Source organism: Rutidosis leptorrhynchoides, chromosome 3, assembly GCF_046630445.1.
Source record: "Rutidosis leptorrhynchoides isolate AG116_Rl617_1_P2 chromosome 3, CSIRO_AGI_Rlap_v1, whole genome shotgun sequence".
Taxonomy (NCBI): domain Eukaryota; kingdom Viridiplantae; phylum Streptophyta; class Magnoliopsida; order Asterales; family Asteraceae; genus Rutidosis; species Rutidosis leptorrhynchoides.
Window position 1 is genome coordinate 666,734,698 of NC_092335.1, and position 26,648 is coordinate 666,761,345.

The following is a 26,648-nucleotide window of genomic DNA, read 5'->3' on the forward strand; positions in this document are numbered from 1 at the left end:
TCACCCGAGGCGATCACGGTTACCCCACAATCATGTTGGAAGCCGTTGCATCGTATGACAATTGGATTTGGCATGCATATTTTGGAATGGCCGGTTCGAACAATGACTTGAATGTCCTTAATGCATCTCCATTGTTTGATAGTTTACTAACTGACACGGCTCCTCAAGTTCCATACGAAATTGGGGACGTTGATTTTGATCGAGGCTACTATCTTGCCGATGGGATTTACCCTTCGTGGGCTTCTTTCGTTAAGGGATTCTCAAGTGTTGTTGACGCAAAAAGGAAATACTTTACAAAGAAACAATCTGCAGCTCGTAAAGACGTTGAGAGGACATTTGGAATTTTGCAAGGTCGTTGGGGTATTTTAAGACAACGAGCTAGGGCATATAGTGTAAACGCAATCAAAAGAATCATGTATGCTTGCATCATATTGCACAACATGATAATTGAAGACAATGGTTTTAACATCGCTGAAAATAAATCTTACTACTTGCCTGTCAACAACCTACAGGGATCAACTTGGTACGAAAGGTGTGATGTGTATGCCGAGAAGACAAAAGAGCTGCGTGACAAAGACGAGCATGAGTATCTTCGACATACTCTAGTTTCGCATCTATGGCATAATCGCGATGACCCAGTTGTTAACGATTTGTAACTTTTTAATCGCGATAACGTATTGTTTTTTTTAAAATTTTTTAGGAAATGTAATGTTTTTTTTTAGGAATTGTAATGTTTTTTATTTTATTTTAATGGAAGTTATTTTATTTTTTGTTAATTTTTATAATTATATTTATTTATGTTATATTTAACATCATAAAAAAAATAATAAAAATATAAACTGACATGCCTGACTGACAGAGCTCACCACTTCCCACTTTTTCTGACTCAGCAAGTCAGGCCTGACATGCCAAGTGACCTCAGTCACCACTCCCAGTGCTCTAAGGCCTACATTTAGCATTTTCCAAAAAATAAATTATAATTCTCATAAGTTTCAATAAGTTTGTCATCTAAATACACCCTAAATCTACTTATGTTTAACTCTTTTATCTTTGAATAACATGAATTATGTGCTACAGTTTCTTGGTAATGAAAAATCTAATAAATTACTTTCTCCGTATTTGTTTGTTTAACGACAATCCAAATTCCAAAAACGAATGTGACTACTTATTTGTACTCTTAACCAAAGGTCAAGGTCAAACACGAATTCTAGATAATCATGAGTGTGGTGGTTGAATAATTAAACCCTGACCTTCCATAATGGAGGTCAAGGGTTCGATTCAAGCACCCACAATTATCCACTCATGACCACAAATGTTTGCCTGCAATGACTCCGGGCTGGTCGCCCTTAGTTATTAGTCAAGTTGACCGTGAAAAAAAAAAAACACAAGTCCGGATTCTCTTAGGCTAGAAAGGGATTGATTTGGAAGGATATTTTAGTCTAGATATCTTCCTTTCAAATTAGAAGAATTTGAAATCCCTCTCCATTCCCTTTCATTTCCTTTAAAAAAAACTAGGAACAGACCCTTATACTACCATTTCCAATCTGATTTCAAGCTTCAATTTCAGTAAAAACCTTACTCAAAATTTCACAAAACGTAACTGTAATAATTTCTATCATTTCACCAATAATCCAATTCCTAAATGGTGTTGTAAATTTAGTGTAATTTTGGGTTTTAATCTACACTTGTAAATGGGTTTGGAGGTACGGAGTGTACACCCATTAAGTGATAGATTACCCGAACCCAAAAGTGGTTTTCCATTATTTACTATCATGGCTTGGTCTACCTGAAATTTGACTAAGTGTTTTCAGTACTAAGTTTTCTTAGTAAGCTGAAATTTGGCTAAGTGTTTTGTGCTGGTTGTTCTGCATTGCTGGTCCTTGTACTGGTTGTTCTGCCTTGCTGGTCCTTGTGCTGGTTGTTCTGCATTGCTGGTCCCTGTGCTGGTTGTTCTGCGCAGCTGGTCCCTGTGCTGGTTGTTCTGCGCAGCTGGTCCCTGTGCTGGTTGTTCTGCGCAGCTGGTCCTGTTTGCTGGTTCCTCTGCGCTGCTGGTCCTGTATGCTGATTTTTGCGCTGCTGGTCCTGTATGCTGACTTTTGCGCTGCTGGTCCTGTTTGCTGATTTTTGCGCTGCTGGTCCTTTTGCAGTGCTGATTCTTAAGAGACAGCAGTAAGAAAACACTTAACACAATTTTGAGTGATTACGGAAGAATTATTCTTGCACCCACTTTTGCTTTAGTGGTTGAAGGAATAATACTTGTTTATTATAAAGTGATCACTCATGCTTTGATAGTTGTAAAATATAATATTTGTTTATTGTAAAAGTAACAACTTTTACTTTAATGATGGAAGTGATAATATTTGTTTATAGAAATATTCTTCCTGTAACCACTTTTGAATATTATAGAAGATACTTTTATTAATCAATCGGCCAATTGATTTTAATAAAAGACTCTTTCATGATTAAGGGTGTATATAAATATATTAACCAATATGCATGAGAAAGAGACACAAGTTACGAACACCAAAATATTCTTCTGCAAAAGGAATTCTTGTTTCTGCCAAAACAAGAATTTAATCTCTGTCTTATCCCAAAGTGATATTCGTGTAACCCAGGCTATAAGGGTCGAATAATTACTTTCGGAAAGTGATACCACGATTCAGTGATTTATCCGGCTATCGATTATTTTACCCAACACGAAAGAATTTAATAAAACCTCCAACAATCGAAAGTAATTATCCGTTATAATCGATGGCGGCTACGATGAAACACATGACGGCGAATTTCTCCAAACTTGATAAGTTTGAGGGAATTGATTTTAGGAGATGGCAAAAGAAGATGCACTTCTTTCTGAGCAGCATGAGTGTGGTGTACGTACTCAGCACACCAATTCCTGAAGATCATGGTGATGATGCCACTATTGAACAAATTCGAAAAAGGTGCAAGTGGGAGAACGATGACTACATCGCTAGAGGTTTAATCCTCAATGGTATGGCTGATTCCCTTTTTGATATTTACCTAAATGTTGAATCTTCTAAAGAACTATGGGACTGTTTAGAAACCAAGTATATGTCAGAGGATGCTTCTAGTAAAAAGTTCCTTGTGAGTAATTTTAATAATTACAAGATGGTCGATTCTAGACCGGTCTTGGAACAATACAATGAGCTCATTCGTATACTTGGTCAATTCACACAACATAAGATGAACATGGATGAGTCTATTCAAGTCTCAAGCATAATTGATAAACTACCTCCATCTTGGAAAGAATTTAAACATTCTTTGAAACATAAGAAGGAGGAGTTAACTCTTGTTGAGTTGGGTAGTCATCTGCGTATTGAGGAATCCCTCAGGTTGCAGGATAATGACAAGCCAAAGAGCAACGAAGTTGCTGGTACGTCTGTTGTCAATATGGTGGAACATAAAAAGTTCACTAGTAATAATGACAAAAAGGGCAAACGTAAACATCAAGGTTATAACAAGGCTAATCCGAACAAGAAGTCTAAATTGACTTGTTGGAAGTGTGGTAAAACTGGACACATGAAAAAGGATTGCAAGGTTATTTTTGGTAATAATAATGCCAAAGGATCTAGCACAAGCGGTTCGGGAAATGGTTTAAACAACCACAACTCGAAAGGTCAGAATATATTTAATAATTCAAATGAGAATTATTATGTTTCATATATATCTGAGGCTTATTTTGTGCAGGATGATGACGTCGCGTGGTGGGTTGACTCGGGAGCCACCACCCATGTATGCAAGGATAGATTTTGGTTCAAGACTTACGAGTCCGTGACTGATGGATCAATTCTTCATATGGGAAATGAGTCAACAGCCTCTGTTCATGGACGTGGAAGTGTGGATTTGTGTTTTAGTTCTGGAAAAACTATTTGTTTGTTTGATGTTTTGCATGTACCACAAATAAGAAAAAATTTGGTTTCCAGTAGTGTGTTAAATTGTTGTGGTTATAAACAAGTGATTGAATCTGATAAGTTTGTTTTGTCAAAACATGGTATGTTTGTTGGTTTTGGTTATTTATGCAATAGAATGTTTAGACTTAACATTAATCACTTGAATGTTAATTTTGCTTTTATATCTACTTCTAGCATAAATAATTCTACACTTTGGCATGCTAGACTAGGACATGTACACTTTAAAAGAATGCAAGATATGTCTAAAGATGGATTAATACCGGCCTTTGACATGAACAATGAAAAGTGTAAAACGTGTATGTTAACAAAGATCACTAAGAAACCATTTCAAAATGTACATCGTGATACTGAAATTTTGGAATTAATACATAGTGATTTATGTGATTTGCATGCTACTCCTACTTTAGGGAACAAGAAATATTTTGTGACTTTTATTGATGATGCTTCTAGATTTTGCTATGTTTATTTGTTACATACTAAGGATGAAGCATTAGATAAATTTAAAATATTTAAAACTGAAGTAGAATTACAACAAAAGGCTTTGATTAAAAGACTTAGAACGGATAGGGGAGGTGAATACATTGACCAATCGTATTTCCAATCCGTTGGTATTATCCATGAGACCACAGCTCCTTATACTCCACAACAAAATGGTATATCTGAAAGGAAGAATAGGGTCCTTAAGGAAATGGTTAATTCCATGTTATCCTATTCGGGTTTAAGTGAAGGATTTTGGGGAGAAGCTATGTTAACAGCTTGTTATTTGCTTAATAGAGTTCCTAACAAAAGAAACAAGATTACACCTTATGAACTTTGGAATAAAAGGAAACCTAACTTGAATTATCTTCGGGTATGGGGTTGTAGGGCGGTTGTAAGACTACCTGATCCCAAGAAGAAAAGTTTAGGTGAAAGAGGTATAGATTGCATATTTGTTGGATATGTTGAACATTCCAAGGCATATAGGTTCTATGTAATAGAGCCTAATGAGTTTGTCTCAATCAATTCTGTGATTGATTCAAGGGATGCAATCTTTGATGAAAATCGATTTTCATCTATACCTAGACCAAAAGATATGATACCAAGTAACAATGGAATCAATAAAGATTGTAATGATGAAGTCTCTGAAAAGGCTGTTGATCAGTCACTTGAGCTTCGGAAAAGCAAAAGAAAAAGGAAACCTAAATCATTTGGACCAGATTTTCAACTATACTTAGTTGAAGGTTCTAGGGAAGATGTGTCTACCCAATATTCGTATTGTTTCAATGTTGATGATGATCCTAAAACATATGATGAAGCAATGAGGTCTCAGGATGTTGCATTCTGGAAAGAGGCAATTAATGATGAGATGGATTCTATCATGGGCAATAACACTTGGGTGTTAGCTGATCTACCTCCTGGTTGCAAACCTTTGGGTTGCAAATGGATCTTCAAAAAGAAGATGAAGGTGGATGGAACTATTGAAAAATTCAAGGCAAGGTTAGTCATTCAAGGCTTTAGACAAAAGTCTGGAATTGACTATTTTGATACTTATGCTCCCGTGGCACGTATCACTACCATTAGATTGCTGATTGCTTTGGCTACGATTCACAATCTAGTTATTCACCAGATGGATGTGAAGACAGCATTCTTGAATGGTGAATTGGATGAGGAGGTTTATATGAACCAACCTCAGGGCTTTGTCATGCCAGGAAATGAAGGCAAGGTGTGCAAACTTGTGAAATCCTTATATGGTTTGAAACAAGCACCTAAGCAATGGCATCAAAAGTTTGATGAAGTGATTTTATCTAGTGGTTTTAAATTAAACCAAGCAGATAAATGTGTATATAGTAAATTTGATGATTCTGGTAAAGGAGTTATAATTTGTCTATATGTTGATGACATGTTAATCTTTGGGACTGACCAAAGTCAGGTTGATTTAACAAAAGAATTTTTGTCATCAAAATTCTCAATGAAAGATATGGGGGAGGCTGACGTTATCCTTGGCATTAGGATCAAACGTGAAAGCAAAGGAATTTCGATTTGTCAATCTCATTATATTGAGAAGGTGTTGAAAAAGTTCAATTGCTTTGAATGTAATCCTGTGAGTACCCCTGTTGATCCAAGTGAGAAGCTTATGCCTAATCAAGGTGAAGCTGTATCACAACTTGAGTATTCTCAGGTGATTGGCTGTTTGATGTACGCCATGACTTGTACAAGGCCGGATATTGCTTTTGCTGTGGGAAAACTGAGTAGATATACTAGTAATCCTAGTACTCATCACTGACAAGCAATTAGGCGGGTACTGAAGTACTTGAAGAAAACTATGGACTATAGTTTATCTTATAATGGGTTTCCTTCGGTAATAGAAGGATATTCTGATGCGAGTTGGATAACCAATATTGAAGATCATTCTTCAACGAGTGGTTGGGTGTTCTTGCTTGGGGGAGGTGCTATTTCATGGGCTTCTAAGAAGCAGACATGTATTACCAACTCAACGATGGAATCTGAGTTTGTTGCTTTAGCTGCTGCTGGTAAAGAAGCAGAATGGCTTAGAAACTTGATCCATGAGATACCATTATGGCCTAAACCTATAGCACCCATGTCTATCCATTGTGATAGTGCTGCGACATTGGCAAAGGCTTATAGCCAGATGTACAATGGAAAGTCTAGACACTTAGGTGTCAGACATAGCATGATTCGTGAACTCATCATGAATGGGGTGATTTCTATAGTGTTCGTGAGGTCACAACAGAATTTAGCTGATCACTTGACGAAGGGATTGGCAAGAGACTTGGTGAACAAGTCTGCTGTGGGGATGGGTTTAAAGTCCACATAAATTTCTAATTATAAGATACCCAATTCCCTTCTGATGAAAATTAGAAGTTGAATTCAATGTGGAAGACTTATACTTAGAAATTTGGAGTACAAAATTTTGTATCATCCCAAGGTAAGGTATGTACTCGGACATGTTGAAGGTGAGGATGAAGTTTAGCTTCTTAATGGTTTATTTGAAAAAGTGCAATAGCGGGTGCATGACTGAAATGAACTACCTATGTGAATGTGAAGTTTTGCCGCTTCAACAAAGCTTGGACTTTTGCTTTAGATACATTCATGAATGGATATGGACACATGGCTTGTAAAGTGTCAGGATAGCTTTAGAGTATTTGAAAACTTATGTGTATGTTATTTTCAGTTATTCAAATGAGTTGAAGGGTTCAATTCTTAGAACACCCCGATTCTCGAATATTTGGAATGTGTAATGTACTAAGGTGAAAATTCAATCTTCAAGATATTTTCATTTATGCATGAGTTTTGTTTTAATTTGTTTAATTCTCATGAAACGAATTGCACTAAATTGGGGAGGATTGTTGTAAATTTAGTGTAATTTTGGGTTTTAATCTACACTTGTAAATGGGTTTGGAGGTACGGAGTGTACACCCATTAAGTGATAGATTACCCGAACCCAAAAGTGGTTTTCCATTATTTACTATCATGGCTTGGTCTACCTGAAATTTGACTAAGTGTTTTCAGTACTAAGTTTTCTTAGTAAGCTGAAATTTGGCTAAGTGTTTTGTGCTGGTTGTTCTGCATTGCTGGTCCTTGTACTGGTTGTTCTGCCTTGCTGGTCCTTGTGCTGGTTGTTCTGCATTGCTGGTCCCTGTGCTGGTTGTTCTGCGCAGCTGGTCCCTGTGCTGGTTGTTCTGCGCAGCTGGTCCCTGTGCTGGTTGTTCTGCGCAGCTGGTCCTGTTTGCTGGTTCCTCTGCGCTGCTGGTCCTGTATGCTGATTTTTGCGCTGCTGGTCCTGTATGCTGACTTTTGCGCTGCTGGTCCTGTTTGCTGATTTTTGCGCTGCTGGTCCTTTTGCAGTGCTGATTCTTAAGAGACAGCAGTAAGAAAACACTTAACACAATTTTGAGTGATTACGGAAGAATTATTCTTGCACCCACTTTTGCTTTAGTGGTTGAAGGAATAATACTTGTTTATTATAAAGTGATCACTCATGCTTTGATAGTTGTAAAATATAATATTTGTTTATTGTAAAAGTAACAACTTTTACTTTAATGATGGAAGTGATAATATTTGTTTATAGAAATATTCTTCCTGTAACCACTTTTGAATATTATAGAAGATACTTTTATTAATCAATCGGCCAATTGATTTTAATAAAAGACTCTTTCATGATTAAGGGTGTATATAAATATATTAACCAATATGCATGAGAAAGAGACACAAGTTACGAACACCAAAATATTCTTCTGCAAAAGGAATTCTTGTTTCTGCCAAAACAAGAATTTAATCTCTGTCTTATCCCAAAGTGATATTCGTGTAACCCAGGCTATAAGGGTCGAATAATTACTTTCGGAAAGTGATACCACGATTCAGTGATTTATCCGGCTATCGATTATTTTACCCAACACGAAAGAATTTAATAAAACCTCCAACAAATGGCTCCAAAGAAATCAAACCATGAATTTTCACCCAAAAATATCAAAATACAAAAAGATCCCAAAATGAAAATAAAGAAGAAAAAAACATCATCAAGCTCAAACACAGCAGCAGCAACGGCATCAGTAAGTGGTAGTGAAAACCGAGGTGTTGATTCTGAATGGTGGATTTCTTTTTGGGAAAAAAATGCTTCCGCTCCTGGTATTATTTCTGCCTTTTTTATTAAATTGTGTATGATTTATCAATGTAGAGCTGATTATATATAAGTTTGTAACTGAAATTAGATCATTACTAGTCTTAGAAATTTCATTTCTATGCTAATTGAACTTTTGATGCATTCAATTACTTCAATTTTAAGCGTTTGGGTTTGTCTGCCTAATTTATGAAAATAGGGGGTTTGATATATGGTAATTTCTATCTCTATTCGATATCTACGGAAGTGATAATGTGATTAAGACTTGGTGTTGTATAAATGAATTTATTTCATGTGCATTGTAATTTGATTATGTATTGGACTTACAGCCCAAAGTTAAATTGGTTACCAAAAAGGTAAAACATAAATTGAACCAAAGTTGGTTACTTTTTTATGCAATTAGCCTTTTACACGAATATAACCGAACTTTAAGCTTCGTATGCAAGTTGTGTTTAAAGTTACATTGGTGCAACAATTTATGCTTACTAAGCAGATTTATATTTGTAGAAAACAAACTGAAGTTGGTTACTTTTGTATGCAATTTGACATTTATGTAGATACATAATCGACCTTTAACTTTAGTTTAACTCAAATTTTGATTATAGGTGTGCCCATAGATGAAGAAGAAGGATTCAAGTACTTTTTCCGGGTCTCAAAGAAGACGTTTGAGTACATATGTTCTATTGTAAGAGAGGATCTCATTTCACGTTCTCCTTCGGGACTTATTAACATCGAGGGACGACTTCTTAGTGTCGAGAAACAAGTTGCAATTGCTTTAAGAAGATTAGCATCTGGCGAATCACAAGTTTTAGTAGGATCTTCATTTGGAGTTGGGCAATCAACGGTTTCTCAAGTCACTTGGCGGTTTATAGAAGCCATGGAAGAGCGTGGTAGACACCATCTCAAATGGCCCGATCATGATAACTTACAGAAAATAAAATCAAATTTCGAATCTTTATTTAAGTTACCTAATTGTTGTGGAGCCATTGATGCGACCCACATAGTTATGACCCTACCCGCAGTGCAAACTTCAGACGATTGGTGCGATCAAGTTAAAAATTATAGTATGTTAGTACAAGGTATCGTTGATGATAAATCTAGGTTTCTTGATATTGTAACAGGTTGGCCCGGTGGGTTGACTATCCCAAAACTTCTAAAATTTTCGGGCTTTTACAAACTTTGTGAAGATGGTGAGCGTTTAGATGGAAACCCGAAAGCGTTTTCGGGTGAATCGGAGATTAGAGAATATATAGTGGGTGGGGTTAACTATCCGCTTTTACCATGGTTGATAACGCCGTACAATGAAAGTGATGAGGTGGCGGGTTTTAATAAGGTTCATGAAGGTGCAAGATCGCTTGCGGTGAAAGCTTTTTCGCAAGTTAAAGGAAGATGGAGGATTCTTAATAAGGTTATGTGGAGACCCGATAAAAAGAAACTTCCTAGCATTATTGTGGTATGTTGTTTGCTTCATAATATAATAATTGATTGTGGTGATGTTATAAATTCGGATGATTGTTTGTTAAGCCATCATGATTCGGGGTATGTTGAGCAACGGTGTAACCATGTTGATCCTATAGGGAGAAAGATGAGAGAAAACTTGGTTTCACACTTGGAGCACTCTAAGTGAAAAGAGTGATTGTGCATTGTATGTGGTACAAAGTAATGCAGTAGTTTCGTTCTTGATAATTTTTTATTTTTTTGAAAAGCTTGGTCTTGATAATTTAATGTGATTGTGCATTGTGTGTGTGGATCCATGGAAAACTAAGGACAGGAGAGAAAGAACTCACATGCACCTAGCTTATGCACGTGTGATCATATCACATATTGAACTTATTGATAATCGATTGTTTGCTTTTTAAAAAAATAGGCTTGCAAAATATTCCAAATAGACTCGGTACAAATTGAGTTGAGCACGTGTATTAAAATATTCGGCTCCAAACCTCGCGAGCTTTGTTAAGCTTGTGATCTTTTTATCTTTTTACCCTTATTACTATTACTATGTTTATTTACCACCTTAAAAGTGCACTTTATAATAAAATTCGAGTCGGGTAGAACAAGTATATATTCAGTCCGTTACTATTACATTAATTTACATTAAATATTATATTATTTTATTATTAATAATAATTTTGGTTACGTTAATAGCCGAGCTCGAGCTTAAAATTACAAGCTAAATCGATCTCGACTCGAATTTTTACCTCTCCAAACATCGTAAAGAGCTTGATTTATCATATTGCGTGCGTCAAAAACTATACAAGCATATGCAAAGATGTAAAAGATACAATCAATGAAAAAAAGACGCAAATACATGTGCCCGAAGATATTACAGTTCATCATTAAGATTATTATTATAAGGTAGCAAGCAGTATGCACAAATATATATATACACATAGTGACGAAAATGAAAAAATAAAAGTGAATGTGGAGAGCTGGTGTGTGTGTTTTGTTAACTTTGCATCGAGCAACTTTCCCCATCATCAATTTTTGATTGAACCGCGGCGGAGGGTTGAAGAAAACGTAGTTTGATACAGTCGAAAATCTACTTTACATGCATCATTATGATAAATAAAGTTGGCTTCATGCAAAACGCCATGCTTTAAGCGGTAAATAAACAACTGTGTAGGGCAACCGCCTGTTATTAATAAGTCCCCTGCATCCTTGTTCCAATATCCTATAACCTTTATATACGAATTAAGAGGAAGAGGCGGTTTTTTGTCAAACCGACAATGGATGACCCAACATTTTGTTTTAGGATTCAGTAACCACACCTCTATGTATCGTTGGTGGAAAGTGACTCCGTTATACACAAATCCAACTTGACCATCTAGATCAACCAAATGCTCCCCCCTACCACCCATATAATTATGTTTATTAGGCGGATCTATCAACCCAAATTCCTCTTTATTCATGTCAAAACAAATTATTTTCCTTACTACACCAAACGGCCAGTATTTAAGATTATAACTAACCAACCAGTGCAAACATCCATTAGCAAATACACCTTCACCACTTATGGGATAAGGTGGAACTTGGGGTATCTCCCGCCATGATGATGATGATGAGTCATCCGTGCCACCCAATACATGTACCATGGTACATAAATCCTCCTTCACCACATCATCATCATCATCATCATCATGCGACCTAATCTTCTTTTGATTTCGAAGCACAACACAGACCATTTTGTAAGTATTGGTAGAATCATCAAAACCAAGCCCACATGCCTCGCGTTCGTAAGCCACTGATGTACATGACCAAATTTTAATTGGTGGCAGCTTATAACATTCTTTCCTTAAAGGATTGATCACAAGTAAAACAGTGGTGCCATCATTGTTGTTGTTGTTGTGAGGGTCTTGTGATGAAATCATCAGACCCTTGCACGAACCTAAAATTATATCTTCTAGAACAAATCTAGGACCCCAATGTTTAGAGCGAAACTCCATATATGGTTGATTCTTTTTTGTGATCACCACTTCTTCATGATTACGTGCACAAGATTCTTCTTCTTTAGTAGTCAACATAGTGAGTGATGCAGATGCATGCCAAGGTTTTACACGTACATCAACAATTTTTAACTGAACCATGATGAGCATCGTGGGATCATCTTTCATAGTAGCTCGTTTGGCATTATGCATGATTTCAAGGTACGGATCGTTAATATACTTGCACCATACCTTGCTTACACATTGAAAACGAGCCAAAGATTTTAGAGGCATTCTAGACAAGATGTTGTATATGGTGTCAACCGGCAACAAATAATCATCACCCATAATAATTTTATTATTTTTCGATACATCACAGGTTGACTTTTTTTGTCTTTTATGATGATGATAGATAGAAACCCCCCCTGCAATGCAATACGCCAAAATCTATGATTGAATTTTAATTCTTAACCAAAAAAAGCTTCACGAATCTATTGAATTGAATACAAGGGTGGTGAATGGCTTAAGATGCATTACACACATCACATCAGAGTCTAAAAACAAACAATATTTAAAATAATTTAATTTACTAGATCATCTTATTTACTTTTGGCAGAGTATTGGGTCGGAGTCGGGGCCATGAGTTCCTTGCAAGAGGTCTCATGTCTAGGGAGAATATTTAGTGGTGGCCAGAGATGGATTCGAAACAACCAAGAAGTAATCATGCTGGGCTGCGTACATTAGAGTATGGAGTCGGATTACTCGCCCTCCCGGGTAACCCTAGCCCGAATAGGAAAACCTTATACCTTTATCTTATTTACTTTTAGCGTCTTAATTAATAATTTACAAGTGAAACGGATTAAAAGGGTACTGAATTATTTTGTTATGATCAGTTAGTTCTTTGCTGATTGAAATTCAAAAATTTGCTTCTGATTAAAAGGGTATATATATTTCTTTCTTATTTACCTGAAGTTTCTATCCTTTTCAGGGAGTCGTTGCAACGACGGAGGACCAAGGAGGGGGCAGGTACGATGGGGCTTGCTTGTTCCATGTCTCTGCAATTTGCATAAACCAGATAATCAATCAATCAATCAAACATACATATATAAAAGAAGAAACTGTTGAATAAATTCGGTTTAGAAAGACCGATTCTTTAGAGGACCTTTTAGTTGTTTTTTCTGAATTTTTGATTTAGTCCTCCTTTTTTATTAGCCATGATCCGATTGTGTAGGGAATGGCACACGTTCTTTATTATTTTCTGTTATGATGTACCAGCTATATTTATAGCAGCTCTTGATATCCATTATTAATAAAAGCGCCAAGTCTTTGGCTAAACTGTGTTATCTGTTACTAGCAAACTTTTAACATTTGGCATCAGAGCCTTCAATCAAAAATATTTGTGTGTTACAACAGTAAGCAACGATGGGAGAAGAGAAGTCATCATACATTCAAATTTTTCTCACTTTGATGGTCATTACGACCATTGGGGAGTGAGTTGATGGAGAATTTGATCAGAGCAAAGGGACTTTGGTACATCGTTGAGAAAGGAGTAGAAGAACCAAAAGCAGGTGCCGTTTTAATTCGTATCGAGGAAGAGGACGAGATCGTGGCAGATCCAATTTCATTAAATCCACTATCGAATGTTATTACAAGTGCCATACACTTTGGGACACTTTCAATACGAGTGTCCCAAATGGAACAATGAGGCGAACTATGTTGAAGAAGAAGAAGAAGAAGAAGAAGAGCATATGTTGTTAATGACTTATGAAAAGGTTCAAAGCTATCATCCCAAACGTGACGTGTGGTTTCTAGACTCGGGCTGCTCCAAGCATATGTGCGGTGTAACTATAATAATACTTTCATTAACATTGATGACACTTTTTTAAGCATACTGTTTGTCTTGGCAACGATTCAAAGTTGAAGGTAGATGGAAAGGGGGTCTGTCAAGCTAACCATTAATGGGTGGGAATTATGTGATTGGTGATGTTTACTATGTACCTGAGAATTGTACAACAATTTATTTAAGTGTTGGACAAGTGCAAGAGGAGAAGGGGCTGGCAATACTCTTCAAGAATGATACATGTTCCATCTACCATCATCCCCAACGTGGAAGAATTGTGAGTGTACCCCTATGTCTTCAAATCGTATGTATAAAGCTGTCAGTCGAGTCAAGTAGTAGTACAAGTAGTGATCAGAAGTGCCTGAATGCAAGAGCAGTAGCAGTGACATATCTAAACTACTCTGGCATCATAGATATGGTCGGTCACTTAAGTTATAAGGAGGGGATGACTACATATTGTTTCAAAAGCAGATGGTGCGTGCATGGTTTACCTAATGTGGTGAAGGAGACAGTCAATTGTGAGTCGTGTATGAAAGGCAAACAGCATACAAGTCCAATTTCAAAGGCAAGTAAGTGGAGAGCAAGTGTAAGATTGGAGCACCTGGACGCGGATCTATGTGGGTCCGATAACTCCCATCTTCAAACGGCGATAGGAGGGGTACGTGTTTTGTATAATTGATGATGATTTTTCAAGGAAGAGTTGGGGTTTGTTTACTCAAGGAAAAGTCAGAAGCCTTCGTTACCTCTAAAAAATATGTTTAAGATACAAGTTGAGAATGAGACAGGCTTGACTATAAAATGCTTCTTAAGGACAGATAGAGGGGGTGGTGAATTCAACTCGACCGAGTTCGATGATTTCTGTAAGGAACATGGGGATTAAAAGGCAACTTACCACGGCATATACGCCACAACAAAACGGAGTAGCAGAGACCGAACTATTATGAACCTTGTTCAATCTGTTTTAAATGAGAAGAAAGCCCCTCGTGTTTTCTGGCCAGAAGCAGTCAATTGGGTAAATTATGTTCGTAATCGTTCTCCTACCATTGCTGTTAAATAAAAATGTTACTCCGGAAGAAGCATGTGGGGTGGTGGTGGTGGTGGGGGGGGGTTTACATGTGCCAGATGCAAGACGAAACAAAGTTGAGAATAAAAAGCGTTCGCTGCACTCTTCTTGGTATTAGTGACGCATCTAATAAGGGTTACCGAATGTTTGATCCAGTAACAAAGAAGATTTTGGTCAGTCGAGATGTCGTCTTTGATGAAGATTTGGCATGGAATTGGGATGAGAATGATGTTTCTTTCCAAAGGTGTTGAACTGGATTGGGGGGTGAAACTACTAGTACGGAACACAATGGTTATTATCGATGATGAAGACGAAGTCATAGAAGCAGAATCTGTAGAGCAGCATCATCCGGTAATTGTTGAAGATAATGCTCAACAAGGGCTGATGTAACAGCAAGGGAGGGACGGAAACAACCACCGATTTGGTCATATGACTATGTATGTGAGTGGAGATGGTTTATCAGATGAAGAAGATACAGCAAATATGGCATTAATGATTACATCTGATCCACTAAATTATGAAGAAGCTGCTCTCAGCACTCACAACACTAGAGGATGGCCATGCATGAATGATGAAATTGAGGCATTTGAACGAAACGACACATGGGTACTTGTTGATTTACCTGTTGGGTGCAAAGAAGATTGGAGTCAAATGGGTTTACAAAACTAAACTCAGCGAAACAGACAAAATTGACAAGTATAAGGCTCTCGTCTAGTTGTGAAAAGGATATTCACAAGAGCATGGGGGGTCGATTACACCAAAGTTTTCGCTCCGGTTGCACGACTGGATACTGTTCGATTAATTATATATCTCTCGCTGCCTCAAATGGATGGAAAATACACACCAGTTGGATGTGAAATCAGCTTTCTTGTATGTGGAGCAGCAACCGAGAGGTTATGAGCAGAAGGGTGGTGTGAACACAAGGTGTATAAGTTAAGGAAAGCGTTGTATGGATTGAAACAAGCGCCCCGGGCTTGGTTTAGTCGAATCTCGAGTCTTTTTTTTTTTTTTTTTTTTTTTTTTTTTTTTTTTTTTATCAAAGAAGGTTTTGAGGCGAGCCCGAGTGAGCAAACACTTTTTCGTTAAAAAGGGAGGGAGGTAATTTTATCATTGTTAGCGTATATGTGGAGGATTTATTGTTTACACAAGTAACAGTGATTCAATGCTTACTAAGTTTAAGAGTTCAATGAAGCCCGAATTTGATATGACCGATTTGGGTCAGATGAAATTTTTTCTTAGGCATTGAAGTTTCACAACGTAAAGATGGCATCTTCATATGCCAAAGAAAATATGCAAATGAGGTTTTGAAACGTTTTAAAATGGGTGAATACAATGGTACATGGAGTCCTATGGCAAGGTTGATAAAGGCGAAACTGGAGTCAAGGTGGATCCTACGCTGTTTAAGCAAATCGTTGGTAGCCTAATGTATCTATCCGCTACACGACCTGATATTGTGTTTGGAGTTAGCTTGGTTAGCAGATACATGTCGAGTCCTACGCAGCTGCATATGTCAATACTCAAGCGAATAATCAGGTACATTAAGGCTACAATTGATTATGGGATTTTCTATGAGAAGGGGTGCAGTGGCAACTTGATTTGTTACACAGATAGCGCGACTACGCAGGTGGATAGCAGGAGTACCTCAGGGTATGTTTTTATGATGGCAGGTGGTGCAATAGCGTGGTCCTCTAAAAAACAACCCATTGTGTTACCTTATCTACTACAGAGGCTGAATTTGTAGCTGCTGTGGGATGTGCCTGTCAGGCTGTGTGGTTGAAGAAAGTGATGGCTGAAATCGGTCAAGATCATGAAGAAGGTGTTGTGTTGATCATGTGTGACAATACCTCAACAATTAAGCTTTCGAAAAATTCAGTTTTCCATGGTCGTACAAAACATATTCGGGTCAGATATCATTTTCTTAGGGAGCTCACCAAACAAGAAATTGTTCGATTAATATATTGTGGAACTCAAGATCAGTTAGCTGATGTGATGACAAAGGCATTGAAGTTAGAAAGTTTTAAAAAACTTCGATGTGGCATGGGCATGAGAGCTGCATCAGATTTGAACTAATTGTCGGTTTAGGGCAATGAGTTCAAGGGAGAGGGACTGTTGAATATATTCGGTTTAGAAAGCTAAACCGATTTTTTCTTTAAGTCTTTGGCTAAATTGTTATCTGTTACTAGCAAACTTTTACAAACAAGTTTATCAACAACAACAAACCAATTACTAAAACCAATTAGAGTGACTGATGTTTCACAAACACACAATCATCAAATCAAATAATCATAAAATTCGAATCCACAATTAAAGAAAAAATCACCAATCAAATCGTTAAAACATAAAAATTAGAATCACCACGTACGTACTGCTATTAATTAATTAAAAAAAAAAAAACGTACCTGTAATACGAAGAGATAGACTACGGTACTGCTCAGCGGTTTATGTTTAATAGTTGGAAAAGGGGGTTAGGTTGCCCTATTGAATTAGACCGACCAAGGTTGCAGTTTCCATATTAGTTTTGGGTGGGTCAACTTAAAAGGCTACAGTTTTGTTAGGTTATCACTCAAATGGACTGGGCTGCTTTTTTAAATAGTGATTTAAGCCTACTAGCATTAAAAACTTGGACTGGACTAATAAGTTGTGAATGTTGAGTTTCAAGGGTAAACATAACCAACCAAAGAATACAACCAACCCAGTAGACCAACGAACACATACCAAAAAATTAGTTCAAATCTAATGCCAAAGAATACAACCAACCCACTTTACTATTTATTATTCGTTACAAATGTAAACAAACAAATACCAAAAAATACCTTTCATCTCATAGATTTTCATAGATTCCATATGCAACTCTACAAATGCAATTAAAAAAAAAAAGAGTCAAAATCATCATAAAATAGACACCAAGAAATATCAAACTCCATCGATTAAGTTTAGAACCACACCGTGTTAAAGATGATCATGATGAACTTGCTAAAATTTAAGTTGTACATGTGTGTTATGATATCTTTCAGTAATGGGATTACCTGGACATGAAGAATCGATTAAAAAAAGTTTGACATAAACATGGAAAAGTAACAACAAAAGTTTACACCCTATTTTTTTCTTTCTAATTGGTGATTCTAATTGTTATGTTTTAATGATTTGATTGGTTTTTTATTTATTTTTTATTGTGGAATAGATTTTTATAATTGGTTGGTTGGTTGTTGATCAACTTGTTACTATTTAATTGATTGACCTCCTTTGTGATCATCTGGTTTATGACTTGCACATACATGGAACAAGCAAGCCCCATTGTACGTGACGCTTCGATAGTCCTTCTTCATTTTAACACCTCTCTAAAAAAACAGAAACTTCAGGTAATAAGAAATATATACCCTTTTAATCAGAAGCAAGTTTTTGAATTTCAATCAGCAACCTCTAAAAACTAACTACTCATAACAAAATAATACAATACAGTTTTAATCAGCAACCTCTAAAAACTAACTAATCATAACAGAATAATACAATACCTTTTTTAATCTGTTAGTTTGACATGTAAATAAAGACGATAAAAGTAAATAAGATGATCTAGTAGATTACACACATATCATATTCAAATTAATTAAATAATTAAATGATCTAGTAAAACCGAAACTAACTCACTCTGGGTTAAGTCATTCGTAGCATTTATGGTTTTAATGGCGACTTGAGGTCGGGAGGTGACTTAAGTTACCAATCTACCTTGGGTACGTGGTATAATATTATTGGTGCAAAAAATACGATCGATGACATGGGTATAGAGTTCAAGAATTCTTTCACTAAGCAAATTGGAAATGAGTCGGATACATCCTTTTTGAATAAAGTATGGGTGGGAAACAGTTTTCTCAAAGATGCATATACACGCTTATTTCGGTTAGAAACACAGAAAGAAGCTTCGGTCAGCATGCAGTTACAAACAAGCGGGGTGTTTAACTGGGCATGGGCCCGTCAACCTATGGGTAGCGGTCTAGGTGAACTTGACGCCTTGAAGATGCAGCTCGCGGAGGTTCAAATCAGTGAGGAAAAAGACAAGTGGGAATGGGCCCTCGATGGAGGAAAAGCATTCACGGTTAAGAGATTAGCGGGTATATGTGATGATTCTATTCTTGCTCCGGAAAGTAATCTCATAAGTACTTTACGGAACAATTTAGTACCAAAAAAGATCGAGATTTTCATGTGGCGGCTAATGAATAAAAGACTATCAATAAGGTTTGAATTGGATAAAAGGGGTATCGACCTTCATAGTGTTAGATGTGCACTTTGTGATAATGATATAGAAACGACAGATCATACTATTTTATTTTGTTCGTTCGCACGTGATATTTGGTCCCGGGTGTCTCAATGGTGGGGGTTGGGTGTGTTCTCAAATCTAAGCTTCATCGAAATCCTCAAAGGAAATTTCGGGGTCTCGATGTCGACATTTGGAAAGAAAATTTGGCAAACCGTCGAGTGGATTAGCGCGTACTACATATGGAGGAATCGAAACGACAAAACATTTCGTGGAACGTCGTGGTGTGCTCCGGTTACTCTTAACAAAATTCAATTTAAGTCATTCGAATGGATTTCGCTTAGAGCTAAGTGTAAGACCCGAAATCTTTGACGTACATATCGTGTAAATAATGTACATAACGTATATATATGTCGCATATAAGTTGTGCATATTGTATATAAAAGTGTATACGTGGGGTACGACGTAGCAACAAGTGCTCGTTTGTCGTTGCTACAAAACTGGACGAATCACGCCCTAGGTCGCGGCGCGAGGGGTGGGACCCGTGGCGCGGGTTTACTCTAAAATGTGGGTCAGTATGCGAGTAATTTGGAACAAAAGTTGTCGATGAAAAGCGCTATCCTTTGCGACGCAGGAGGTAGAGGTCGCGACGCGGCTATGTGTGTACCTGGACGAACTTTTAGAACTTTTAATGATTTTAAATGAGGGGTAAAAGGGTCTTTTCGCATAGTGGACGGTTTTGAGCTATAAAACTGATGGGAACCTTATCCATTATCATCATTTCATTCTTTTGGAGCAGTTGTCTTCGCATTGAAGCTGTGGAGACACTATCTCTACGAGACTAAGTGTACCATCTTTACCGATCATAAGAGTCTCCAACACATCTTTGACCAGAAACACCTGAACATGAGGCAGCGACGCTGGATTGAGACGATGAACGACTAGAATTGTGAACTTCGTTACCACCCTGGTAAAGCTAACGTTGTAGCCGACGCTCTAAGCCGGAAGGAGAGAGCGGTACCTCTTCGTGTTCGGGCTCTGAATATCACCATCCATTCGAACCTCCACGGTCAGATTCGAGCAGCTCAAGAAGAAGCTCTCAAGGAGGAGAACATATCTCGTGAATGCCTGAACATTCTTGTCTCCAAATTCGTGGTTAGGGAGTCAGGACTCCGATGTTATGCCGGAAGGATTTGGGTGCCACGTTATGGAGATCTGCGAAGTCTTCTACTTGAAGAAGCCCACAAATTAAGGTATTTAATCCATCCCGGAGCCGGCAAAATGTACCATGACCTCAAGGAGCAGTATTGGTGGCCGAATCTCAAGAAGGATGTTGCAACTTACGTTAGGCGATGTTTGACTTGTTCGAAGGTCAAGGCAGAACATCAGAGGCCATCTGGATTTTTGCAACAACCGGAGATCCCGAAATGGAAATGGGAAGCGATTACGATGGATTTCATCACAAAGCTACCGAAGACGGTGGGCGGATACGATACAATCTGGGTTATCGTTGACCGTCTGACCAAATGAGCTCATTTCCTAGCGATGAAGGAAACTGACACAATGGAGAGACTTGCTCAACTGTACATCAAGGAAGTTGTATCTTGTCATGGTGTACCTCTATCGATTATCTCAGATCGCGATTCCCGTTTTGCCTCCAGATTTTGGCGTTCTCTGCAAGAAGCCTTGGGAACCCGTCTCGACATGGGCACCGCTTACCACCCTCAGACCGACGGCCAGAGTGAACGGACGATTCAGACATTGGAGGACATGTTGCGTGCCTGTGTTATCGACTTTGGAAATTCTTGGGAAAGGCATCTGCCGTTAGCTGAGTTTTCTTACAACAACAGTTACCATTCAAGCATTAATGCCGCACCGTTTGAAGCGTTGTATGGCCGTAAGTGCCGATCCCCTATTTGTTGGGCGGAGTTAGGAGAAGTACAAATCACTGGACCAGAGATAGTCCACGAGAAGACGGAGAAGATCTCTCAGATTCAAGCGAGACTTAAGATAGCCCGTGATCGCCAAAAGAGTTATGCTGGTCAAAAACGGAAGGACTTTGAATATAACGTAGGAGACCGAGTGATGTTGAAGGTCACACCTTGGAAGGGTGTAATCCGCTTTGGGAAGCGCGGAAAGTTAAACCCGCGATATATTGGTCCTTTCGAGATTGTGGAACGTGTTGGACCCGTAGCTTACCGATTGGATCTTCCGGAGCAATTGAGCGCAATTCATCCTACTTTTCACGTGTCAAACTTGAAGAAGTGTCTTGCACCACCGAAACTCGTCATACCATTGGAAGAACTTACGACTGATGATCGACTCCACTTCGTGGAAGAACCTGTTGAAGTTATGGACCGAGAGGTCAAGGTTCTGAAACACAATCGAATCCCGATCGTCCGAGTACGATGGAATGCCAAGAGAGGGCCTGAGTTTACTTGGGAACGAGAGGATCAAATGAAGAAGAAATATCCTCACCTCTTCCCTGCTCTTCCCTCACCTTCAGCTTAAATTTCGGGATGAAATTTCCATTAACAGGTGGGTATTGTGACGACCCAGCTTTTCCGACTTGCTTTTGTGCCTTGTGTTTTCGCGTAACTGCGCTTTTGTGCGTACTGTGTTACTTTATTACTCTGGTAGCTTGTTTACACGTGTTATATATGTATATATACTTTAAAACTTGCCCTGGTATGATTAGAATGCTTAACTTGTCCTTTGGATGCTTTATAATCGTTAGCGTTACTTGCCGTTACTATTAAACCGCGGACTGCGCGTACGTTTGACTTTTGTCGGAACCGGAACTTTTGGGCAGCGAAATATTAATTATTATTTTATAATAATAATTACTTGGGCCTTTGGTTGCTTGATTTTATCTACTTAATTGCTTAAGCCCAGTAGTTAGCCTTTTGGACTTTTTGTCTTGTTGGGCTCAAGCCCACCCTACTCTAGCTAGTGACCCAATTAGTTAGCCCAACTATAATTACTAGTGGCCCATAATAATAAATAAATAAATAATAAATTAATTAGTGAGTCATGTAAGCATTATGGATAAGGTTAATCCACATGTCCCATAAGATTCTAGCATAAGGACACACTTTAGACACCATTAGCCAAAAAGTAAAAAGGTTGTCCTTCCTCCTCCCCATGATGCCGTCCACCTTAACCACCATCATCCTTGCCATGTCATCAATCCATGTGATCCCTAATTGTCTATAAATACTAGCCATTTTCCTTCATTCCAACACTTGATCATTTTGGTTTTTCACACACACTTTCTTTCTTTCTTTTCCTTACTTGTAAGTTTTCTTTCCTTCCTCCTTTTCCTTTCAATTCGTGTATCATCATCATCATTACATGGAGATCAAGTTTCCTTGTAGCTTTGATCTTGCTTATATCTTGTTGGTTCAAGCATGAATCCTTCAAGAACAAAGAAGATTCAAGCTTTCTAGCTTTGAATCTTCACCAACTTGTTAGATCTATCTTTCTTTTACTTTAATCTTGTTATTTTGTTAAAAAGATTCAAACTTTTGTTTGTAATCTTCATGCATCTTCAAGATCTAGGCTTTATGCTTCAAGATCTTCAAGAACACTTAAGATGCAAGCTTTCTAGCTTGAATCTTCATATCCTTTGTTGTATTTAAGTTCTTTTTACTTTGATCATGTTGTTTTGTTGAAAAGATTCAAACTTTGGTTTGTAATCTTCATGTATCTTCAAGATCCAAGCTTTATGCTTCAAGATCTTCAAGAACACTCAAAGGTTCAAGTTTTCTAGCTTTGTGACCTTGTTACTTGTGTGAAATGGATCCAAGCTCTCTAGCTTAGGGTTTTATCACCTCATTTGACTTAGAATATGTTTATACTTGCTTATTTGTTGTAAAGTTTGTAACTTTAGTTGTTGTTTTGATTTGTTTTGGTGTTAAAACTAAGGATATGATGTAACCTTGGTTCATCATCCATCTAAGACTCATGAATGAGTTGTATTATTACTTGGTCTTAACATATTGTGTATTGATGGTGAATTCTTAGTCAAATTGATGCTAAGTCATCAACGAGTTGTACACTTGAAGCTACAAGCATCAAGGATGAGAACCGTGATGAGCATCAAGCACTAAGAATCCCACCGGAGCACCTTACCTTCTATTTTTCGTGTCTGATCAGGCTCCTGGGCTACTGGGAAACTTGATTTTCAGATAGTCTAGTTCGAGTAGATGAATTTTCGTTTAAGACTCGTCTCAAACCGAGTTACGGTTTGTGAGTTATGGCCTTTTCTTTATCGTAACACCTTTGTAACGTCGTGCTGAAAATTCGGACCTACTCGCACTCCGACCGTCACCACTGTCAAACTAAGTCGAGTTTGAGTCTAGGAATTGGTCAGCAACTATAGGACTCCCATACGGAGCTATAGCCACTGATTTTGCGTGTTTTCGATTTACGTAGAGGCCGTAGCAGCTGATTCATTTCAGCCTATTGTTTCGACCTCTACACTTGACTAGTTTACTTAGATTATGAGATGATGATTGATGATGATGATGACACTTAAACTTAATTATGAACTATTTGAACTTGTATAGACAACCTACTGACTTAGTGACCTTTGACTTAGGTTGACGACCTTACGGACCGACTTGCTACTTGTCTACTTTCGTTACAACTTGTCTTGCTTATTCACTGTGAGTTATAGCATCCCTTTTTACTACTTTTACTATTTTTGGGACTGAGAATGCATGCGCTTTTTATACGTTTTACATGTTAGGCATGAGTACTTAAACTTTGTATGTATGTGGGTTATATAACGGCATAAATATTCCCTTTAGCACGGTAACGTTTAGTCATTGGTATTTGTACCGGTGAACGCGAATCTTAGATATGGATCCATAGGGTTTGACATCCCCACTCGGGCTAGTCGCGCTAGCATTTAACGGGTGTTTAATACTTCGTAGTCATACGCACTCGCCAAGTGCACTTTCAGGGGGTTATAAACGTTAAGTCTACTTACCGGGTGCCCACAGTTATGCATATACTTTTCATACTGTTTTGTTACGCTGTTGCAGCACTGAAATCTCGTGGCCTATCTTACTTACTGTTAATACTTAAACTATAGCTCACCAACATTATTGTTGAATTTTTAAGCGTGTATTTCTCAGGTGCTTAGAGGTTATAGTTTCCGCTGTTAGACTTGTTGTCATGCTGTTATTGAATTGCTATTATGGACCTGCTGTTTAGTTATCCGCTGCATTACTAAAGATGTCTCAATTTATGGAAAACTTATGTTATTTTGAAACAATGGTTTTGTAATAAGTCTTATGTCATGTTATCTTTGTAAAACGTTATCTTTTCAATGAATGCAAATCGTTTTCAAACAACATATAGTGTTTGACCATGTAAAGATCCTGTTGTTGACAAATCGTACACGATGGTTTTGTACGGGGCGTCACAGTTTGATTGTTAATAATCTCAAGGATTCTGAAATGTCTAGTAATGTCTTAGGTTTATTTCCAACATGGTTGGCTACTAAGGATACAAAATCTAGTGCTAGTAGTCTTGATGAAGCTAGTGGGTCAATTGTTGGTAGAGATGAAAAAGGTAAGAATTTTTGTTTTTTTATTTTGTATGTGACTTATGTTAAAACTTTGCTAACTCTTTGTTTATATTGCAGTTTATGTTACTCGTGAATTTCTCAATAATGTCAATTTGGAAGCGGATAATGTTCAAACTTGCTTGGCTGGGATAATGAAAATGGTAACTTTCTAGAATTACGGGTCATGTTATTTGTGTATTTGGCTGCATTAGCAAGTGATTTAGTTTAGACAATATTTAAGTACTTTTTACAGAAATTTAAGATATGTATAAAAATTCCGTTCTTTTATTATCCAAACAGGTTCAAATTGAAGTTGACCGCGTGGAAAACTTGAAGCTTTTGATTGTTGATAATCTCAAGGAATAAAGATGAAAAGAAAGCGTTTGGTTCATGAATCGTGAAAAGAAAGAAGTTTCCTAGTTTGTTAGTCATGAGGAGGATTTGAAGCTCTGTATTTTCGGTTTTACCTATATAAACAATGTTTCTATTACTGTTTTACCTATATGAACAATGTTTCTGCTACTGTTTTAACCATATGAACAATGTACTACTGTTTTACCTATATGAACAATGTTTCTACTACTATTTAACCTATATGACAATGTTTTCTATTACTGTTTACCTTCTGTTATAAGCTCGTTTTACCTTCTCGATAAGCTCGTTAATCTGCTCATGTAAGGTCATTTAAATCAAAAGTTTGGAAAAAGTGAACATATATCATTAAAAAGTTGAGTTGTTGGTTGTCATTTGTTTTAAATGTAAAAAAAGTACTCTATAGTAGTGTGATACTGTATGAGATTATTCAGAGAGTGTGGAGTACACGTTCGTAAAACGTGAGGTGGTTTGAGGTATTATTTTGGACTTGGATATAATGTTTGGAACATAAGGAATGCGAATTGGAACTTAAGGAATGCGAACGCGACTTGAAAGGCTAAACACACTTGAAAATAAGCTTAAAATGTATTTTGGTGTGCAGTAGCTTTAAGCCGCGGCACGGCTCCTGGGCCCCGCGGCGCGACTTAAGGCATGATTTCAAGGTCGAGAGTTTTGGCATGTTTGGAAGTGTTTTGCTTTGTTAGCCCGCGGCGCGGCTTCTGGCCCGCGTCGCGGCTTAACACTGAACTCGCTGAAAATGTGCCTTTTCAACCCAAAAGGCACATTTAAACCCCAAACGTTTTGTGGTTGTTCCAGGGCATTTAAACTGCATTTTTACATGTTTTTAGACCATTTTAAGTCTAAATACATAAATGTAAACTTCCAAGTCACTAATGGGTATGAATCAAATTGTTGTGACTTTTCAAGAAACCTTTTGACCCATTATAAGTACATTCTTTGTGTATTTGAAAAAGGTTCCAGAATTTTGTCTTTTTACACACACTTTCAACTTAAACAATTAGAAGATAAATCTCTGCAATTGTTTTTGATTGTTTTCTTTTAGCCAAGACAACAATCTAGTCTTTGTCTTATCCCAATCGAAACTTCGTGTAACCCGTGGCTAATAGGGTCAAAATATTCGATTATGAAAGTGTTCACACGATTCAAAGATCAATCTGGAGTCGGTTCCATTTCAGGCACGAAGGTTTACTACAATCCAAGTTAATTACAAGATCATCTTCTTTGTTGCAGGTTCCAACGGACTCAGAACACAACATTTCGCCATCTTCACCCGTTGTATCAGGGTTTCGTCTTGATGGTTTTAATGCAATAAAACCCCAACTAACCCATTCACCTTCTTCAAATGTTAACCCGTTGAGCGTTTCATCTATCGTATTCCAACACAAATTCTTATTTCCACCCGTACTACACATTCAAGTATCTGCATTATAGGTACTTTGAAACATCGAAAATGTCTTGTAGTTCTTATCTAAGCACAATGTGAGTTTATATAGTAATAATGTTACTGGTTTTGCAGATGATCCGGAAGAGGGTGATTCAGGGCAGGCATTAGC

The 26,648-nt window shown here is 37.5% G+C and overlaps 4 protein-coding genes across 6 annotated transcripts; 3 read left to right on the forward strand and 1 right to left on the reverse strand.

The window, feature by feature from the left end:
- The first annotated feature begins 32 nt into the window (after positions 1–32).
- LOC139902590 (uncharacterized) lies at positions 33–656 on the forward strand. Its single transcript, XM_071885197.1, has one exon. It carries the CDS (start codon positions 33–35, stop codon positions 654–656), a length of 624 nt encoding a protein of 207 aa, XP_071741298.1.
- Positions 657–8,353: 7,697 nt separating this feature from the next.
- On the forward strand, positions 8,354–10,336 carry LOC139902992 (protein ANTAGONIST OF LIKE HETEROCHROMATIN PROTEIN 1-like). Its single transcript, XM_071885741.1, has 2 exons — positions 8,354–8,555; positions 9,153–10,336. The coding sequence occupies exons 1-2, from the start codon at positions 8,354–8,356 to the stop codon at positions 10,172–10,174; spliced, it is 1,224 nt and encodes a 407-aa protein (XP_071741842.1). The 3' UTR covers positions 10,175–10,336.
- Positions 10,337–10,854: 518 nt separating this feature from the next.
- On the reverse strand, positions 10,855–17,370 carry LOC139902991 (putative F-box protein At4g38870). 3 transcript variants are annotated; one of them, XM_071885739.1, is made up of 4 exons: positions 17,272–17,295; positions 13,132–13,227; positions 12,936–13,024; positions 10,855–12,394 (listed from the first exon to the last, which is right to left on the reverse strand). In XM_071885739.1, exons 3-4 carry the CDS (start codon positions 13,018–13,020, stop codon positions 11,025–11,027), a joined length of 1,455 nt encoding a protein of 484 aa, XP_071741840.1. In that variant the 5' UTR covers positions 13,021–13,024; positions 13,132–13,227; positions 17,272–17,295; the 3' UTR covers positions 10,855–11,024. The 3 variants fall into 3 exon arrangements, with proteins under 3 accessions (XP_071741840.1, XP_071741839.1, XP_071741841.1); XM_071885738.1 differs by lacking the exon at positions 17,272–17,295 and adding an exon at positions 13,416–15,879 and having other exon boundaries at positions 13,132–13,327; XM_071885740.1 differs by lacking the exon at positions 13,132–13,227 and having other exon boundaries at positions 17,272–17,370.
- Positions 17,371–18,644: 1,274 nt separating this feature from the next.
- Positions 18,645–19,493, forward strand: LOC139902591 (uncharacterized). Its single transcript, XM_071885198.1, has one exon. The coding sequence runs from the start codon at positions 18,645–18,647 to the stop codon at positions 19,491–19,493; it is 849 nt and encodes a 282-aa protein (XP_071741299.1).
- Positions 19,494–26,648: the final 7,155 nt, after the last annotated feature.

Bases quoted from the DNA above. Each gene is read 5' to 3' on its own strand.
- LOC139902590 (XM_071885197.1), top strand. From the start codon at position 33: ATGTTGGAAGCCGTTGCATCGTATGACAATTGGATTTGGCATGCATAT.
- LOC139902992 (XM_071885741.1), top strand. From the start codon at position 8,354: ATGGCTCCAAAGAAATCAAACCATGAATTTTCACCCAAAAATATCAAA. The intron at 8,556-9,152 runs GTATTATTTCTG...TTTTGATTATAG, and splicing joins AAAAAATGCTTCCGCTCCTG to GTGTGCCCATAGATGAAGAA.
- LOC139902991 (XM_071885740.1), bottom strand. From the start codon at position 13,020: ATGGAACAAGCAAGCCCCATCGTACCTGCCCCCTCCTTGGTCCTCCGT. The intron at 12,395-12,935 runs GTAAATAAGAAA...ATTGCATTGCAG, and splicing joins GAAAAGGATAGAAACTTCAG to GGGGGGTTTCTATCTATCAT.
- LOC139902591 (XM_071885198.1), top strand. From the start codon at position 18,645: ATGGGTATAGAGTTCAAGAATTCTTTCACTAAGCAAATTGGAAATGAG.